This window comes from Poeciliopsis prolifica, unplaced genomic scaffold (assembly GCF_027474105.1).
Source record: "Poeciliopsis prolifica strain line A6 unplaced genomic scaffold, Auburn_PproV2 SCAFFOLD020, whole genome shotgun sequence".
NCBI classification, from domain to species: domain Eukaryota; kingdom Metazoa; phylum Chordata; class Actinopteri; order Cyprinodontiformes; family Poeciliidae; genus Poeciliopsis; species Poeciliopsis prolifica.
In genome coordinates, this window is record NW_026562395.1 from 2,823,029 (window position 1) to 2,842,916 (window position 19,888).

General features: G+C 40.6%; 2 protein-coding genes across 7 annotated transcripts in view; both read right to left on the reverse strand.

The window, feature by feature from the left end:
• Nucleotides 1–9,370: 9,370 nt before the first annotated feature.
• yy1b (YY1 transcription factor b) lies at nucleotides 9,371–15,435 on the reverse strand. 2 transcript variants are annotated; one of them, XM_055044509.1, is made up of 5 exons: nucleotides 14,630–15,435; nucleotides 13,048–13,210; nucleotides 11,857–11,917; nucleotides 11,217–11,375; nucleotides 9,371–10,460 (listed from the first exon to the last, which is right to left on the reverse strand). In XM_055044509.1, exons 1-5 carry the CDS (start codon nucleotides 15,174–15,176, stop codon nucleotides 10,278–10,280), a joined length of 1,113 nt encoding a protein of 370 aa, XP_054900484.1. In that variant the 5' UTR covers nucleotides 15,177–15,435; the 3' UTR covers nucleotides 9,371–10,277. The 2 variants fall into 2 exon arrangements, with proteins under 2 accessions (XP_054900484.1, XP_054900486.1); XM_055044511.1 differs by having other exon boundaries at nucleotides 13,048–13,198; nucleotides 14,630–15,432.
• A 1,298-nt stretch (nucleotides 15,436–16,733) lies between these two features.
• evlb (Enah/Vasp-like b) overlaps nucleotides 16,734–19,888 on the reverse strand; it is a 41,127-nt gene continuing 37,972 nt past the window's right edge. For 3 of the 5 annotated variants that reach the window (XM_055044210.1, XM_055044207.1, XM_055044206.1), the window contains exons 9-13: nucleotides 19,689–19,740; nucleotides 19,524–19,581; nucleotides 19,363–19,423; nucleotides 19,088–19,145; nucleotides 16,734–17,722 (exon numbers count right to left, since the gene is read on the reverse strand). In XM_055044210.1, coding sequence (XP_054900185.1) covers nucleotides 17,655–17,722; nucleotides 19,088–19,145; nucleotides 19,363–19,423; nucleotides 19,524–19,581; nucleotides 19,689–19,740 — 297 coding nt within the window. In that variant the 3' untranslated portion in view covers nucleotides 16,734–17,654. Of the gene's footprint in view, nucleotides 17,805–19,087; nucleotides 19,146–19,362; nucleotides 19,424–19,523; nucleotides 19,582–19,688; nucleotides 19,741–19,888 lie in introns of all 5 variants that reach the window. The other 2 variants (XM_055044209.1, XM_055044208.1) reach the window with 1 other exon arrangement.

Sequence of the window (19,888 nt, forward strand, 5' to 3'; positions counted from 1 at the left end):
ACAACTTTTGAATTGCTCAATTAATGAAGCAAGAGAACCGCTATTTATGCATTTTGTTCTGTACAGAAACAATTTGAGTCACATGAGATATGTTATTACTGAATCTACTGCCTGTCATATAACAGAAAGGAGACATGCTAACGTTAGCCAAACACTTCAGCGAGCTGCTACGCATGAAAACATTGTCAGTATACTGAGATTTAGAGCAATATACTGAGATTTAAAGCATATAACACTGATCATGTTTTATGTTAGACTAGGAGTCAACATTGTGGCAAACAAGAAAGCTTGCTGCTACTGTGGAGAAGTTGACCATATAGGCAGATACCTAATCTTACATGATTCTGAACAATATCTGGAACAAAAATGTTCATACTGGGAAGTCAAAAATAGCATTTAAACACCAACATAAAAAGAAAAGCATTACAAAACACAAAGACTGGCAATTAATGGTCCATTAGCTGACAGAGTAACATACTGTATGTTTTTCTATTTATTATAGACCTGACTTTCAGATACCACTTATCTACCACTTTTCTTTTGCGCTGTCATCTATTTTGTCTTCCATGTGTTCACAATTGTTCTGAAACATGTCTAAATGACAACTTCTAAAGGGTCTGTAGATCAAGGTTTCATTTTAGTGTTGCTAATTTAGACTTTTCGTTCCTTAATGGGATTTCCATGGTTAACCTCCACCAACATGGCGTCTGATAACATAGCTGACTGTCGTTAACGGCAATCGTGTTGTGGAGAAAAATTACGTCGGAGCGCTGATGTGTACAATTTGCGGTCAATTGCTTTATTTAGAGAGATCATTGCACTCACTTCAGGGAGCTGAAGAGCCTTTTACTGGCCCAGTTCGAGGGGAGTAATGGGAAAACTGAGCTCCTTCAACAAGTGAGTTAGCACCTTCCACTAGCAATGTTTCATTATCTCCAGCCCAGCAGGAGGTGTTAGTCATAGTCACACATGAGACATCATTTCTCTGGGAGACATTGTTCCTAGGAGAACACATAAAAAAAAAAGAAACCATGATGAGCGTTAAGCACAACCAAAACATCACCGGCATCACTCTGGAGGAGGAGGTGCCGTTGAGTAAAATATGCACAGGCAATTCCAAAGACTATGCATTATTAAGAAGAGTAAATGGGTCTGGAATGAGCATCATGGCTCATTAATAGTGAATGTGATTACTGTTTCTGGGAACACAGCAGTCTGGACAAGAAAAAGGATGATTTAAACGGTCAAATCCAAAAACTAAAAGTCTGTGTGTTTACTCAGCACCAACTGTCGGCATCAAACCCATGACTCAACCCGAAAACTCGTCTCCGCCAAATGTCTTGTTGTGATTACTAACGTCTCACCGTGAAAAGCCACTCAACTGGTGTTTGCCAGGAGAGTCTGGAGACAGGTTGGAGCCGGGATTTTTATTTATTTATTTATTTTGACAAAGCTGACTGAAAATGAGAGAGCAGTTTCATAACACGGAGTCGTCGGGCTGACACTCCGGTCGGTGCCTGCGGAGTGACTCCCCTCCTGGTTGACAAACAGACTAAGTGACACATCGAGATCCGGAGGCACATTCAGAAGATCTGATTTGACATGAACTCAAATTATTGTGTTGCCCCCCTGAGGGGTTCCCACGCTGAATGAACAGATGCCTTCCTCGCTTACTTCTCCTCCTTCACAGTCTCCAATCTTTCTGTTACATATGCTTCAGGGTGATGGACGACTGGAGAGGCTGGCTGCAGTTCGAGCCAGGCAAACCAGGCACCATTAGGAACCATTTTCTGCCCATTTCCCTGATAGCTGCTATCTCTTATGGAAGTGATTTGCTCTCCTTCTCTGGACTGTGTGCTTCTCTGCCAATGATGGATCTCCCATTGATTCCCCGGTGCAGGAGATCACTGAAGGAGCAATGCAGGCAGCCAGGCAGATGTGCCAGTCGGCTCTCCACTATTTATCAACTGCTGGTGAAGGGGGACGTTTAAAGCTTCAATCACAGTGATTTACTTCGAGTGCTAATCTTGTTATCATTTCGGGCTTATGGTACCAGAGAATATGCTGTTATTGGGAGGTCTTGGGTCAATATTATTATCTTAAGTGCCACCAGGCATTTACAGTGTCTCGCAAAAGTATTGACACCCTTTTTCCACATTTACAACCATTTACCTTTATGAATCAGTGTATTTTGGGGACTTAATGTGATCAACCAACACAAAAAAGATAATTATGCACTGGAAGGGAAGTGATACATGGTTTTTATGTTTTTTTTTTTAAGTATGAATTTGCATTTAACTAAATAAAGATATATTGAATCCTGTTTTCACCCCTGCAGAAGACACAACAAAGAAGTTGGCCAAATGAGAGTGAAATTAAATTTATTGGCCAACTTTCAAAATACTACTTAAAGGAGCCTGTTTTGCACAAAATATAATGGCAGTATCATGTTGAGAGGTTGTTTTCTTGGTTACATTTGCATGGGTGGAGCTAAACATGAGGGGAAATTTTGAAGAAAATGTGTTCAGTTCTGCAAAATACTACAAAATTCTGGGGCTTGTGGCCAGAGTTCACGTTCTGACGAGACAGCAATCCTAAACATACAACTGGAGCTGACATATTGTTGTTTCGTATAGAGAGGAACCAAATGCAGGCAAGTCGAACGCAGAGTTATTTTATGAATGGCTAAATTTTAAAGACAAAGTCCAAAGTAGAGTAAGAAAATCCAAACCGGAGGCTTTATCCAGTAGTGGAGGAGGAGGAGAAGGCAGCAGTAGAATCCAGCACAAAATGAAAGAAAACTGGAACAAGATACTAAGGGAAGTTGATCACTGGATAAGGTGCAGGTGAGACTAATTATTGAGTGGATACAGCTGGGAGAGAAACTTCAGAACATAAACAGCAAAGGAAACCTTATGGAACTGACAGCCAAAAAAAAAATAAACATATGGAAACTGGAAAACGACACAATCACCAAGCAAAATGAAACTGGGCACAAGAATGAGCCAGAACACTAACCCAACCAGCGACTAACAAGATCAGAAAAATGATTAAACAAAAAATTTGAAGTAAATTCAGTGAAGCGCACAGATGAAATAAAACATAATCCACTTACTGGGAACTGAAACTGTAAATGGAAACTTTTAAGGTACAGAACAAATAAAATCAACACAGCATTCTGAACTTGATGCCAACATTGGCCCAGTCATGAAAATGTGACAGAGTTCTTAGGGGTACGAATACATTTGAATACATTTACAAGGCTGTTTACTCTGTGTTTCTCCTGTTAATCCTTGTCTCCGTTTCACTTGCATATTGTTGAATATCCACTCACAGAAATCAGCATGGCTTCAGGCCCTAAATAACCAGCTCATGGGGGGATTATGAAAAGGCCATGTTTCTGAGCGTTAATCTTATTTGTTGCTTCGAGTGGAGCGAGTATGCCTAATAAGATGATACATGAATCCTCAGCGTGACATTCAACGTGAATTGTGCGCCGACTGGGATCTGTCCGATCAGCTGATGGAACAGAGCAGCTGCAGATGGTCCACAGGTTTAGGCCTGCAAAGGCATCTTCATTAAACCTGGAGTCTATTTTTCAATATAAAGTCTGTAGGCTGATTGTATCGCTGCACTGCCACATGGTCCTTTGAAATGCATATGCAGAGGCCTTCGCTCTCTTTTGATGCAAGTTCACCTTCAGCGACCAGCCAGAATGAGAATGTGGCGCAGGCAAAAGTCAAACAAAGGTGGATTTGGGAGTGACACATGATTGCCTGATGTCAGACTGATAAAGAGAGAGGAGGAAAAACAGAGCGCAGAGATAAGAGCCAGTGCACGGCATGCACATGACATGGATGAACAAGTGCGGAAGAATGGTGGCGTTCGAAATGTTTGCACATCTGCAGCAAATCCATAATGGAACCTAATGGTGCTTGGAAGCACCGAGCAGCACATAAACAAACGAGTGGCTGTTTCTGGGTGTGAACACAACCTTTAATTCAGAGAACAGTTGTCACTATTTATCTTTCTCTCATCAGGGCTAGAATATCCATAACACCCCTCTCTGAATACCGTTTAAATAACCAATATCAATTTTTCTAAGAAGAGAGAATCAAATATCTAACCAGAATTACACCAGTGCCTAGCTCATGGCCCTTGTGCAGATAAGAAAGAATCTGTAATCAATTCAAAGTTGTGCCTCTGACTTTTGTTTTTAAACTTCAATGAAGTTGATTGTTGTCTGTCATTCCACTCTGAAAAAAAAATAGCTAAAATTGAATAGTAAAAACTCAGAAAGTTACATGATATGGTGATAACTTGTGACTGAGGCTGTGCTAACAGAGACAGCGAGGACACAGGATGAGGCAGTGATTGAGGAGAAGCTCCAGCTGAGGCAGGGAGACAGGTAAGCTTTCTATTTTTAGGTCACAGACAGGCGCTGGGAGAACCGATAATGGGACCAGAGGTGAGATATTCAGACAGGACAGGAAAATGAAAGGGTAACTCCGCAGCCTCTTCTGTAGGGAGAAGAAGACAACAGCCTAGAAATAAAACTTTTAAATGGGCTGACATTTTAATTTGACTCAGAGACGTTGATATTTGGATGTTAGCAGGGTGGAGTGCTGCACTCTAGCATCTAGCAGTGCTGGTGTTGAGGGAAGGTGGTAGTGGTGGGGGAGGGAGGGAGGGAGGGCTCACTCAGCCTCTCACTCTCTCTCACTCTCACACACATGCTCTCACTCCTCTGTTACCTTGGCAACATACTTTCTGCATAGAAATAGCATCCCTTGCTGTGCCACACACACAAACACAAGTATGTCTTTCTATTTTCACAGGGACTTTGCACTGACTTCCATTCATTTTTTCATTCATTTCTGTAGCCTGAACCAGACTCAAACTCTAAAACTTGCCATTACTGCTACATGTCCAAGCATAAACCCAAACCCGAGCCAAAAACAGCACTTGTTATGGGGCCTGGGCTTTTGGTCCTATGAGAAGTAGTGGGTCCTTGCAACATTGTATGTGCTAAGGAAATGGGTCTTATCATGTATCAAATACAAGGCCACACACACACACACACACACACACACACACACACACACACACACACACACACACACACACACACACACACACACACACACACACACACACACACACACACACACACACCCATACATACATTTCTGTACTTCTGTACAAACTGAGGACTTTGTATTGACTTCTATTCATTTTATTAAAAAGGGAGCACTGTTATGTCTTCATCAAAATCATATCTGGAGTGTTGTAATCTCCCATGGCAACCACTCGACTGTGCAAATCGCCTGGGTGAACCAGTATCACCTTAGAGACACAGCTCTTCCTCGGAGCTACAGTTTCAAGGTTTCTCAGCTTCTGCCTCACAGAGCAGGCCTCTACCCCAACTCCCTCACTCAGCTCCTTCAGACTAGTCAGCAGTCATTAGCAAACACCAGGCGGTGCTGTGCTTCAGCTGAGCTCATTATGTGAGCTACTTCACAATGTAACGCTGGTGAAAACATCGTTAAAGGCATAATAGAAGAGCCATGTTGGGATAACTTCCTGAAGGCAGAGTTTCATAAAGGCAGGATATTTTTAAAGAGACAGAGGCCAAATTTCAAAACGTTCAAATAGTTTATTTTCTTTCAAGTTATATTTGACATGTATATCTTTTTTTATAACAACAGAAGGTAAAATACTTACTTGATTGTGCTACAAAATTATACAATGTGGCCGGAAAACACAAAATACTACATTTATGACTAACCCAGATATTCCATAACCGTAACCAGTACTTGTCTATTCCTAGCCCTCACTTTAGCCAAAACTTAATTCACGCCAAACCTCTAAACCTAACTAGTAGAATACAGTAGCTCTGCAAAAGAAGAAGTGAGGAGTCAAAAAAGGTCCTTGCTTTCCACAAATGACGAGGGAGATGCGCATTTTGTCGCTGGAAAAACAGGAACTATTTTGAGTTTTGGTCACCAAGTTCAAAGTAACTATATCATCACTGTATGTATTTAACCTAAATTCAATGTATACCTTAGTCCTTAACCTAACCCTGAACCCATAAATTGCACTTCTTCTTATGGGGCCCAGTATAGCAGACACACACACACACAGAGCACACTTCAACAGTTTTGACCTACAGAAAGAGTTATTACTGTTAAACTTGTCTTACAAGCAATTTGGCTGTGAAGAAGCAATTCAGAAGTTAAGGAGGGATTCTCACTGGCAGCACCTCATCTTGTGCCAAGGAAGGTGTAACCTTCAAAGAAGCTCAGCATTTTAAGAGTGAAGATCTCGCTTTCTGTGGAACCAAGAATCAAGTGTAAATTATTTGAGTGTTAAAACCAGAGCGTAAGCGGCTGGAAGCTTCAGCTTTACAAGGAGGAGGCAGATCCCTTCAGGGGTGTCATTAGGAAGCGTAAGACAAATGTTAAACCACCGGAGAGAGAGAGACAGAGAGATAGACAGAGAGAGAGAGAGAGCTGCAGTGTCTCCAACACCACACAGACAGACAGGGGTTTAGTCTTATCTCCCTCGCTCGGCTTCGGCGTGATAAACCTGCGTTTGCTCACCGTCAGAGCGGCACAAGAGAGACAGAGGAACTAATGAAATAAAATTCGGGAGCTGAGATTGCTGGCGAGATCCCACTCAGCTGCAAATGAGCCAGGACTTGACCAAATCAGAGAATGAATGAAAGAAAGAAAGAGAGGCAGAGTGATGGAGATAACAAAAAAGAAAAAGAAAAAGAACAAAGTCCAGGTAATCATGCGGGACAATTTCTTTTTTCCCCCCTCTCTCTTTAAGAAAAGGGTTTGAACTCCTGGGAGGGAGGGAAGCTGTAATGAAATAAGCATCTGAAAGAGAGCAGGTGTTGAAGGCTTGACAGACTTCAGCTGCATAACAAGTAGCGCATTCACTCGTCTCCCCCCGCTTTTGTCAATCAAAACATCCAGTGCTGTAAATAAATGCTCCCTCAGAAGAAGAGGAGAAGAAGAGACAGATATCCCCAAGAGGAATCAGCTTTACATACTCTGACTTGCTTTCTTACTCACGAACGAAAACAAGCGGTGGGAGGAGGGGCTGAGCTCGAACGTCACTTCAGTCGAAAGTTAGTCCCAGGTAGAAGAGAGAGAGAATAAAACAAAACAACACTAGGTGTGAATTTAAAGTAGGAACATTGAGCTCCTAAACCGAGGCTAAGAAAACCAATAAGACATCCCAAATGCGCCAAGGTGAAATTATTTGATTTTCTCACCCGGCAGGCAGAGGGGACAGGAGTTTTCTAACAGGGAGAAGTTCATGAGGAAACTCTTCAAAAATAAACACTTGTTTATTCAACAAAACAAAAAAAGTATTTGAAACCACAAACTTTTTTTTCACGTTTTGTCTTGCTACGGTGCGTTACAGTGGAGTTTAAGGGGATTTAACGTGATATCACAAAATAAGACGTGAGTGAAGTTGGGTCCCGCCCGCCTCCTTCTCGTCAAACTGAATCTGTGTCAAAAGTTTGTGCAGCAACGAATTTCATTTGTCGCGCTATCATTTTAAAGATATTCATAAATGTTTCCAGAGGTCATCATAGGTCAACCAGCACCATGCACATTTACAAAATCAAACAAATGTGGCGTCAATCAACTGTGCTACAAAGGTTTTAGCTGCACAAGTAATGTGTATCGATTTATTTTGACTAATCGTCTTTGTAAACAGCTGAAGCTCTGTCAGACTGGATGGAGAGTAAATGAAAACAATATTTGCATGTCTCTCCAAATAGACTAATATCTGGACCTTGACTAGGCCATTGTAACTCATCGATATGCTTTGATCCACAACCATAAAACAGGTTTTCTTTTAGGATTACCCTACTTTTAACTCCAGGTATCGTGTCATTAACTTTGACCACCTTGTCTGTGATGAGTCGAACTTGGTGGTGCTGATTTAGATATATTTGCAAGGAATTCTGCAGTATTTCCATTTACGTGACAGTAAATGTGACTTTTTCCATTTCACTTAGCAACCTTCTCGTCGTTTTTCATCTAAAATTCCCAATGAAATAAACTGAAGTTTTTTGCTTGTACCGTGAAGAAATGAGAAAAAGTTCGAGGGGCTTAAATTCTTTTCCAAGCAGAGGATGTTTCTCTTCAAACACACAGAGAGTTGGTGATTAAACATCCGGAGGCTGCAGCTCAGCACCATGGTTAGTTGCACTGCCGCCGCTGTTTGGGGCCCGAAGGGGGCCACAGGAGCAGGTCTGCAGCCTGCAGTAGGAGCGGGATCTTAGCGGGTCGCTGACATAGCCGGTTCATGCTAATTCTGCTGGCTGAGCGGAAAAAGGAATGGAGTTATGAGGCGAGGCAGAAACTGCCAACGGAGCCCCGAGAGAGGGAGATGGAAATCCTCCTGAAGGGATATAGCTTTTAGGACGTTATCCTGAGCTCACAACGAATTAAAACTGACACAGTCTGTCCTTATGGACGGTTAGATTTAGTTTGCCTTGATCCCAAAAAGAAACACACAGATGCAAGATGTCCTGCGGTGTTCTAATTCCCGCTAACAACATCTGCTGGTGCACTCTGGATAACGTCAGCTTTATAAATTCTGCAGCAAATCTGTTTTCACCCGATGCGGATGAGGATAGCTCGTTTTTTTAGCCAGCCTTGTATGAACTGCATGTTTAGGATGTACCTGCAGATTCCAAATGATGCCTGGGGAGAGCTGCTCCAAAACCTGTAAGATGTTTTTTTTTTTTTTTTTAAGTCAGCCTTCTGGCTTTAATTCTATTGACTTCCTGCGTGACATTTCCATCTCACCACTGCAAGTCAGTCTGCTCCACCCGCTGCTACACAACTGCCAAGCAGGAAACTTTGATGGATGCTTTTCACCAACCGCTTGACTTTTTCACTCCAAACCTGTGAAGATTTTCAATTTTCCTCCATATTGGTTTATTATGCATTGGTCTAAAAGCATCGACTCCCATTCAAGTATTTAAGAGTACAAAAATTCACTCTTAAAAGTTTTTTGCAGTTAGCCATTGAGCTAGTAATGAAATAAAATATATTGTACACAAGAATGTACACAAGAATGATTGACAGCACCAAGTTTCTGACCAAAGAGAAAAGCTAAAATTTTTTCCACACCTTATCTGTCCCATATCATATTGTGACAACATAGTGAGCTTTTAAAAAATGTTAAAAACCATATTGTTGAGATAATCTGCACACATCAGTTTTAATAACTTTTTGAAAAATTCTCTTCCTTTGTGACATAGCCCCTTAGCAATTTGTACCAACAAACACCTACTTGGAGAGCCCTCGACGAAGATGCATAGAGAGAAACTGTAGCGTGTAGTTTGACAGAGTTGGAATGACCCATTTTATTGTGGGCAGCTGAAATACATGGGTGTAAATACCAACGAAAGGAGGAGAATGGCTGACATCTGTACATTACATTCTAACAAAGAAGTGATGGTCTCGCAGTTTTGACCACGTACGCGTCAGACCCTTCAACATGACTGCCGCCGAGTACGATTATATTACTCATTCATCTGTATTAAGACAGTTAATATAAAATATAAAGCAACCCATGACTAAAAGTTTAATTGATTAACACTTTAAATCACACCTCTATCTATGTCTACTTAATTTTAATACAGCCATACAATACAAGTATACAAGGTTATTCTGTGGTTAGAGAAAAGTACAACCAAAGATGGTGGAAATGCAATACAGTGGGTTTTTCGACTGCTTGTACGTGTTATTCGGATGGAACGTGTCAAAAGGTATGATCTTGTAACGCAGGAAAGTAAAAGACAGAAAAAATGTTTCGCTAAACACGGCCTGAGACAAGTGTACAATATGCACACTTGGAGGGAAATAAAAGCAAAAATAAAAGTACTAATATATACCACTGTTTCTCTGACTTCTCAGGTAAAAATAAATCTCTGATGTTTGTCCTTGGGTTCCATCTTCTGGTAGCAAAGTGCCAATAAAAGAAATGGAGACAGGTGGCTGGGAGGGTCTTCTCTGTGTTCCTCATCCAACATGACAGCAGGGGGGAAAAAGGGAGGTTTTTGGGGGGGAAATAAAAAAAAAACAAAAAAAAAAACGCAATTTCAGTGTTTTATGTCTTTTAAACTGTCAGACTTTTTCGTTTTCTTTGTTTGTTTTTTTAATATAAATCAATGAGTCTCAAGGTTTTCATCGCGTCTTCAAAAGAGGTCGTTTTTTCCGCCTTCGCGGCCCGACGGGCTCTCATTGGTTGTTTTTGGCTTTGGCGTGTGTGAGAATGTGAGACTTCAGGTTGGTAGACTGGGCGAATTTCTTATTGCAGCCGTCGAACGGGCACACGTAGGGCCGGTCTCCGGTGTGGATCCTCACGTGCGTGCGCAGGTTGAAGTCCAGAGAAAACCTTTTGCCGCACCCTTCGAAGGTACACTGGTGAAAGAAAAACAATACTGTTAATCTGTTGATACAGGGAAGTCCTTCGACTCTGATTTTGATTTGTTTTTTCTTTTTTAAATTGTAATCTTCGGTGCATTCAGTATGAATTGATGTGATAAATTACTGCAAAGTAGTTACCATAAAGGATGAGCAACATGGTCTTATTGCTCATTGGCTCAAAATGAGCTTTTTAGTTAATAACGCAAGTAGTGTTTCATTATGTTAGCTGGGTCTTTGCAGGTTTCATCAACTAAACTTCAAGACCATTTCGAAAGAATTTAACACGACAGGAATGCAAATAAATTTATCACATGGGTTGGAAACAGAAGTAAACTAATGGCAAAGACAAACATCTTCACCAGTAAATTTACTGACAGCAAATTTGCGTATACTTACTCATGATCGACGTAAAAGAAAAAAAAAAGACTCAATTGATAGCAAGCAAGGAGATATTGACAGCTAAGTAGAACTAGCTGCAACAGCCTCGAGAACCAGAATGCATTGAAGATTCAATTCAAAAATAGTTTATTGATCCTAAAGGGAAAATAAATGTTTGTCCAAGACTCAAACTTTTACGTAACAGTAAAGTCCCGTGAGAAGAAAAAAAAACAACATAAAGAATATTATCGCCTTCCTAAAATAATGGCCCAAGTGATTTTGTAAAAAAAAAAAAAGTATGAAAAAAATATGAAAGTCCTTCCATGACAAAATTTAAGACATGTATTAAGGATGGTTAGTCCTGATACCAACCTGAAAGGGTTTCTCCCCTGTGTGGACGAGCTGGTGGCGCTTGAGTTTGGAGCTCTCGACGAAAGCCTTGCCGCACTCTGCGCAGACGTGAACGCGGGGTCCGTGGGTATGCAGATGCTTCCTCATGGCCGAGTTGTCCCTGAACATCTTTGTGCAGCCCTGTGGGGCGGGCGGGGGAGGAGAGAAAAGGAAGCATGGCGCTGAGTCGACAAACAAATAACGGGAGGTTCGTCGCAGCGACTGTGTCAATATTTTATCGACGCGCGAGCGGGGTTACGTTCCCTTTCATACAAATGTCAGCGACAAGTGCTCTCAGCGTTTTGTCGAGCTTTCGGAAAGAGGCTCTGAAAAGAGTAGAACAACAGATCTATACCGCGCTGAAGAGGCGATGCTCTGCTAAAAGCCCGAACGAAAAAGAGCAGACTGCTCACAGAGCAAAGAAAAACATTACATTAGCGGCTGCAGATAAAGCCTGATTGTAATTGTGCATCAGAGCACTCAAGGGCTATCAATGCTTTTCAATAACCTTCAGTGGAAAAAAGAAAAAGAAAAAAGAGAGCAACAGGCAGAGCTAAACCTGTGTGAACAGAAAATTTCATCTCAAAAGGGTTCTTGAGAGAGGCAGCAGCTTTAGACTCACTTTATGAGGACAGGCTATCGTTCGGGGAGCGTCGTCTTCTTTCACCTTCCTGGGCTTCATTCTGATGAGACCGGAGGGGGAAATAAACGGTCAGAAAGACATAAACACACATATAGCCTTTCTGTTAACAAAAGATTGAAACAGAAGTTTAATGCAACCTATTGAAGTGGAGATGCACCAATCAATAGGCCAAAGACTGGAATTGGCCAATTTTCTCCCTGAGTCGACTCTGGTCTGTTCAGCAGGTCAAATAAAATCAGATAAAGGGAAGAAATGGATGCTTTGATGCAAAAATAAGAGTGCTGGTATAATTCTTTGGTCTTGACAGTTTCAAAACTACTCTCCCTTATCAAAGAATATGCAGTCTATCGAGGAAAACCAGAATTTGAAAAAAAAAAGAAGAAAGATTGACCGATGCATCTGCTGAGAAATCGGAGTTCAGCCTAAGATTATGCCTGTTGGTAAAAGAAGCAATTCAGGAAACTTTATAGAAGACAATTCAGTCATGGAGCTTTTTTGGTAAAGCTCAAAAAATTCATTTTAGACATGAAATTATTGTGCGTTGATACGACTCATTCAAAACTGAAGCACAATGGACATTTGGAAATGTTTCTCTTTTTTTAACATTTCAAAGAATAAATAAATAAAAAAACAGAGAAATGTCCACTGTGCTTCAGTTTTGAACGAGTGTGCATTCGTCTTCCTGTTCGTGAGAATTGTGAACAAAAACATTGGTGCTAAGTGTTAAGATTAAATCATATCAAATGCATATTTTAAATATGAATCCCCCTCGCACCCTAATTTTGTAAACACGCAGTTGTGACCGTTCTAAAATTAGCACCATTTGCACCACCTCCCTCATTCTTTACGCATTAACGTCTTTGGTCTCTATGTGTGAAAGTAGGGTTTAAATATGTAGAACTGTTGAATCTCGGCCATGTACCACATTGTGTGCCCCTTCAATTTCATTTAACAGGTCTTTCTGTTCATCCAACAAACAAAACACGAATTAAAGCGTGCATAAAATACCAGAAACAATTCCAAGCTCATATCTAAAATGCAAGTGTTGACATTTAAAACGGAAGCGACGGGAAGCAGCGTCTTCAGCAGGCGGCCTGCTTGTTCCCGGGCTCTGTGTTGACAGTGTAAACACGTCTGTTTTGCGTGACGCAGAGGCGCTCTCTCTCTCACCTGGCAAACTCAGCCAGCTGTTTGGGGTCCGAGAGGTCGATCCCCGGGATGCCACCAGGGGGCAGCTTCTTCCCAGTCATGTACTCGGAGTAGTCCGGAGGCGAGTTCTCCCCGACGATCTGCTCCTCCACCACGGACTCGTGGTCAATGTCTTTATTGTCATCTAGGAACACATTACAGAGACTGAACCGATAACATATTGGTGGAACCCTGGCGACAAGCCTGGGCAGTCGGAGGACATCTGCAGGCCACCTGATTATGCTAATAAGCACTTCCTCACTCTTATGGGAATCACAAAATTGCACATTGACATTACACAGTAATTATACCTACCACATTGTTATTTTGATGCCTTTTTTGTTGTTGTTGTAAAATCATTAAACATGATTCAAAAAAATAAAGGAGGGTACATTCTACTGAGAATTGCATGAATTCCACCATAACATTCAAACTGAAAAGTGCTGTAAATGAGAGCTATACATCACATTAAGGTGTGATTACGTAAATCACTAATTATTTTGATTATAGATTGATAAGAGATTTGCATGGGTGCTGCATTTTGTGGAATGTCTGAGCAATAAATAAATAAAAATTAATATTGCTTTCTGTTCAAAATCGTCAATTTTTAAGTGCACCATTTTAAACTTTATAATAAACAAATGGCAAAAAATGTATTGAGAAATCGTTCTCTATTACCTATGTAAGGGTCATTTATGCAACATATTTTAATACGGGCTTTTCAGCACAAAGCTTGCAGTCTCTTAACTATATTATTTTTATATGATGAAATGACTTTATCTCCATGCTTAACATTAGAAGCTTTTCTGTTCAGTCAGAAAATGCATCTCTGTTAACATTACTCTTCACCTGCCAGCAGAGAGCACTAAATATAGAGTAACACATGGAAAAGGGATGGCTCTCACTAAACGTGTTTTAGCCGTGTTTGAGTCTTTAATGGAGCTGTTAAGATACCGGCTCTGGGGTGTTTTAGACGGATACATGTATAACTGGCTGCTGTGTCCCTTCGCACGCCGTTGATTTTAAAGGCTCGAGCCGGAAGGAAGGAGCCGTTTACCGTCAGCCGCAGGAACCAGACAAAGCTAACGGCTAAATAATATACTCAACAAATAGTTCGTAATTCCACAAAAACCGTCCATGTAAAAGTTAAACCCGATTTGAAATAATGTCCCGGAGCCGTGGCGCACTGTTAACTGCGCCGAAAGTGCGCCACGGTGTTGAGGCCTGCACTTATGTTGGACCCAGCTCTCTCCCGACCCGGAGCACGGCGGCCATCTCTGCCCGGCCGCGTCTATCGCCATCTTTTCGGGGCCGCCGCCATACTTACGAGTCTCGGGGAATATGGCGGCGCCCAGCAACACCTAAAACATGGCCTCCCTTCAAAACAAAAACATTTCCATATAGTATAGCGGGATTTTTCCTTGAAAAACCGGACTAAACGTCGCTTTTCACAACCGCGCGACGGAGCACTCCAGGAAATAGTCTGGTGCATCAGGACAACGCCCTGGTAATGAGGCCTCATTGCAACGAAGCTTGCAGACACTGAGTGGCTAAAGTTACTTACCCGATGCCCACATTGTAACAGAAAATTCTCCCTCCAGAGTCTTTATTTGCACCTGCTTTTGTTCCCATTTTCTCCCACCAGCGTCGGGGCCGCTTAAATAGCTCTTTTTGCCTGATTTCTTCCCACCGGTGCCGCCTCCTCGCTTCATCCGACCCATCGAGCTCTTTCCAGCCACAGTCACTAAAGTCTGCTCGATGTACTCATCCTCGACCCCAGGTGCTGGCACTGGGATGAGGATCTGATCCTCGAACCCTCCCCCGCCGTCCGTGTGCAGGTCTGAATCGTCTCCGCCGACCACCTCCTCCCGGGTCTGAACCAGGATAACCTCCTGGTGGTGGTGGATCGAGCTGGGGTCGTCCGTGACCAGCGGCTGCAGCGCAATCATGGGCTGCCCGTCATCATCGTCGTCGTCGTCGTCCCCGCCGACCACCGTGGTCTCGATAGTCTCCACTGGTATCGTTTCGACTTCTATTTCGTGCAGTTCCACAATTTCGGCCGGCATCTCCGAGCCGTCTGTCTCAATGTACAGCGTATCTCCGGATGCCATGTTGAAATCCGCCAGTTTGCCTCTCTCATTCACGCCGTGTTGTGCTCCGTGTCTTTGGACCTCACAAACACTCTCTCGCACACACACACCCCCTTTGGTCCGCTCCTGCCTCCGTCTCCTCTCTCTGTTCTTCGATAACAACTCTCCTCTCTGCGTTCCAAGCCAGTTCTCGTCGCCACTATGCTCTCAGATGCAATCACCGCGAGATTTTGGTGAGCTCAGCGAGAACGGTTTTGCTGTGACATGGGGCTCCAGTGGGGATTCCAAGGCTTGTGGATGTTAAATAAATAAATAAATCTGACTTTCATTATGTTCATAATTAATCTAAATATCTGTAAATAAAGTTAACCATGTTGATCATACTTTACACATTCTCTCATACTTTACACATTCTCTCATTTAACCCACATTTAAAAAAAAGAAAAGTTTTTTATTTGATTTTTATCTAACTCTTCTGATCGCCCATGTCAATTTCATGAAATCCGAAATGGATTAATTAAATACACCAGTAACTTAATCAATAAAGATATTTTTGTATTTTAATGTTGAAGTTTATTGTATTTTGAAATCACATAATTATTCTTTAAGAGTTTCTTTATTACTTTGCAAAATGTGTCTGCACTTTGCACAGTGCTATTATTTAAACTTTGTCTGTTCCTGATTAAAGAAACCATAACATCTGACTGCTTAATTTGCACAAGATAACATCAGACCAGTTACGTTAACAACCACAGAGTTTGCACCATTCACTCAACCCATCAAATTACTCAGGGTCAGATTACTGCTTAATTACTTTATTATATCATTAGATAATAAAAAAATGATATAAATACACCCATTTAATTAAAAATATACTCAATAAAATATATATATATATTTTTGTTACAAAAACAATCATTTTGTTGCACAGCATCATTTTTTTGTCTGCCAGACTAATCCCTGAAAGTCAGTGGGTGGAGCTTAGACTACTAGTTAAAGGTGATTGGTCTGAAGTGCACTTTAGCGAATCAGATTTTAGGATCCATTAGTTTGCCTTTCTGGCTGTTTGAATAGTTTCATAATCCACTGCGCCCACATGCACTGTATAAAATTATCAAATAAATGCTGAAATAAGTAACATTAAAATATGCCTTTATTTAATCTTTAATATTTAAACATTTATTTAATGTTCAAATGATTTTGATTTTCTTACAATAAATAAAGTATGTCAGAAAATTATGGCAGATAAATAATTCTCGACACTCTTGTTTATTTCTTGCATGTTTCCAGTTTTACTTAAATCACTAAGTCATTTTGGCCCTCCATACTGGGTTGAGTGCAAAGCAAAACCATTTTTCAGACTGATGTTTGAATTTGGCTCAGGTAGCCCATTTCTTTATTTATATTTCATCTAAGTTATCTGCATGCTACTGCATTGTAACAGTTTTCAAGCTTAAGTATTAAAGACTATAAGGCGAGTAGCTCAGTTGTTGCCTTCATTCCTGACTTGCACCAGGCGTCATTTTGTGATCCCTGTTTAATCAGCAAAACAAAACGCACAAAAGGACACGACACTGATTTATCCAAGACATTGTTCACAGTTTTATTTGAATTCATTTGAAACTCATTTTGTTTTTTTCCCCCCTCCTCAAACTAGGAAGCACTTTGTCATAAAGGGAGACAATAAAATGAACAATACTTCACTGTATCTTTGCAGCCAATAAACATTTTGTTTTTTTTAACAACATGATCACAAATACTCTGGTGTTTTGTTTTTATTTTTTTTTTATTTTTACCTCAGAAGTTTGCATTATCAAAAGAAGTTTATTTTTGTTCTCGGTTTTACGTTGAAGGCTATTTTTCTCCTTCCCTTTTATTTTTTTTTTAAGTTTCTGTGGTGGTTCCAAATGTACTTGGTGTTGGTGAGAGGAAATAATAATAATAAAACAAAAAGAAAAATTAAACGTAATTGTAATATTTCAGGTCAGGTGGTGAAAAGCAAAAAAAAAAAAAAAAACAAGGGACTGCTTGTGAATGTGACAAACAAAACTAAATATAAACAATGTATAAAATACAAAACAATTTACATTTATGTGCAATAAAACATTATCGTCATAGTACTGTCATAATTTTTCCAATATTCCATCTCATTTTATCATTAGAATGATAGTAGTGATAATAATAATAATAATAATAATAATAATAATAATAATAATAATAATAATAATAATAATAATAATAAAATTGTATTAAAATATTTAAAATAAATAAAAAAAAAGAAACAAAAACTAATAAAATAATTGTATATTTCATAAATTTCCTTTGGAAAGGCAGAGAGGAGAAATGGGCAGACAAACAGACGAAACATGTTAACAAAACGGAGCAATCAGTGCGAGAATGTGGCCCTTTCACGGTCGAAACAAACAAACCAAATGTTATGCAGACGCGGCCGAGGCGTTACAGTAACGGCGCAACGTCGCAGAGCTCGACGAGTGGATGTCACAGTTTGGGCCTCTGTTCCTGACTCTTCCTCCTCCTCCTCGTCGTCTTCAGGGCCTCAGCAGCGGCTGCAGGGGGCAATGGTTTGAAAAAGCGATTCAGCTCTCAAAGTTTATGTCGTGCTAACTCGACTGAGTTCATTTCTAATGGCTGTGTGGAGAGAGAAGACGGGGAAATAAGTTGGGGTTAAACTGCAGGCAGGTAGGTCACTGTAGAGACAGATGCAATCGATTTTAAAGGGACATTTCTCATGTTTTAATGCGGGAGGTCATGTGCAGTCGGCATATTGTGATCTTGCTCTCCGAGAGGTTTCAGTAAAAATAAAACCGCTTCCCTCGCATCTGGAGATGTAGTGAGACTAAAGGGAACCTGCTATTTTACTTCCAGTCCTAAGAAAATAAAAATCCTACTTGTTTATGCAAACACTCTCTAAAAAACCTCTACACCACTGTAATCACTGTTTGACTTTAGGCATCTATGGAACAATGTTTCATATGAAAACATGTTGCAACATGGATGCTGATGTGATGGCAAAAATCTGCTGGGCTTGGAGAAGCAGCTAACCTCCGGGAAAAAAACAACATCTCTGATTGTTCTTCTTGTTTTTCTCTTTTCATGTGGTTCCACGATTCTTAGCTTCCTTAAAAATCCTCTTAAGAAAAATTAAACTGGAGCACTTTTTAAATTCATTTTCAACTATTTTTAGTTTATCAGAAAATGAAAAAAAAAAAAAAACCTTATGGATTTCTTAGTAGGAATCCATATTTCTATTAACGGTAAAGACAAGCGAACGCACCATTGGGCTAAAACACTTACATTGTTATTCAGGAGACTGGAAAATAACAAGATAATCACTCATCTAAACTTGTTGATGTAGTTATTTTCAAAACTTAAAAATGGCTACAAACAAAGCAGGACGAGCCCCTAAGTCTGTGTTTCCATGACGCTCGGTGGAAGGACAATAACGGAGATTAAATCAATCTCCAAATCTTGTTTTAGCAAACTGGATCAAATTTGGATCAAATTTTCAGTGGGAAATACAGCTGGAATAAGACATTGCGACTTTTTGCACATCTTTACTAAAATGTGCCAATATAACAGGTTTAAACAATAATTGAACATTATTGGTTAATTGCCCATATTAATTATGTATTTATATAGATTTCTTGAACATGTTATTTATTAATTATTGCTCATTACAAATGCATATTTTGTATCCAGCTACCACAGCTCTGCGCAAAATGACATCTGTTTAATTTTATGACATGTTATAAGTGTGACTTAGCGTTCAGACCAATCTATTTGAATTGTTGCATCTACTTTTCTTAGTCTCTAGTGCAACCTAGTGGTTACAAAAGCACATAAACGGTTAGGCTGGTGCAAATCAACCGGCTGTGACATTCCAACGGCCAGGGTGTAAAACTGAAACGCACCATCGATGATTTCATCCTTCACTTTGTGCAGTTCGCGGAAAACCTCGTCCAAGATCTCCTGCAGAACAAGAAATTGACGTTCTCTTTATGTACAGTAGAAGAAGTTCAGAGAAAACAAATGAGAACTCGTCACGTAATCGAGGTGATGCGTGGATTATCAGTTGGCATTTAAAAGTAAAAACTGTGGAGAACAGACAGATTTTATTGGGAATGTAAAGCAGCTCGGTTTTCCATTCGTGCCGCCATGCAGTTTGAGAAGTTCAGTTTCACTTCACCTGCTTCATCCTGTCGAGATCTAACGAGTCTGCATCGCTGACACTTCCTGCTGTTCGTAACCTGTGGGATAAAAAAAAAAGTTTTTTTTTTTTTAGGAAATCATCTGTTTTACTGACAGCTGCTGTTCTTTTCAGGCCTCGTGTGAAACGAGCTTCCTCACCGTGAAACCATCGACCTGTCTGCAGAGTTCGCTCGGTCCCAGGGCTTCTTCGCACCGTCTGTGTGACAAAAGCAAAATGCGATTTTTTATTTTTTCCCCCCCATTGCAGGACAATCAGATGATTGGCGACTGAGCAGCTCGTGCAGCTCTAGCGTTGTTTCCTACCTGTGGAATTCTGCGCACCCCGAGTGTTGGGTGACGAAGAGTTTGCATCATCCTGGCGTGAAACGTCGGAGGTAAAAAAGAAAAATACGGCTTTTGAGCTTTGTTGCACTGAAATGGCATTTATCTTCATTTAACTCAGCAAGTACTGACAAGTGACACTGTTTTGATTGTGCAATCACCACCATCGTCATCAGGTGTGT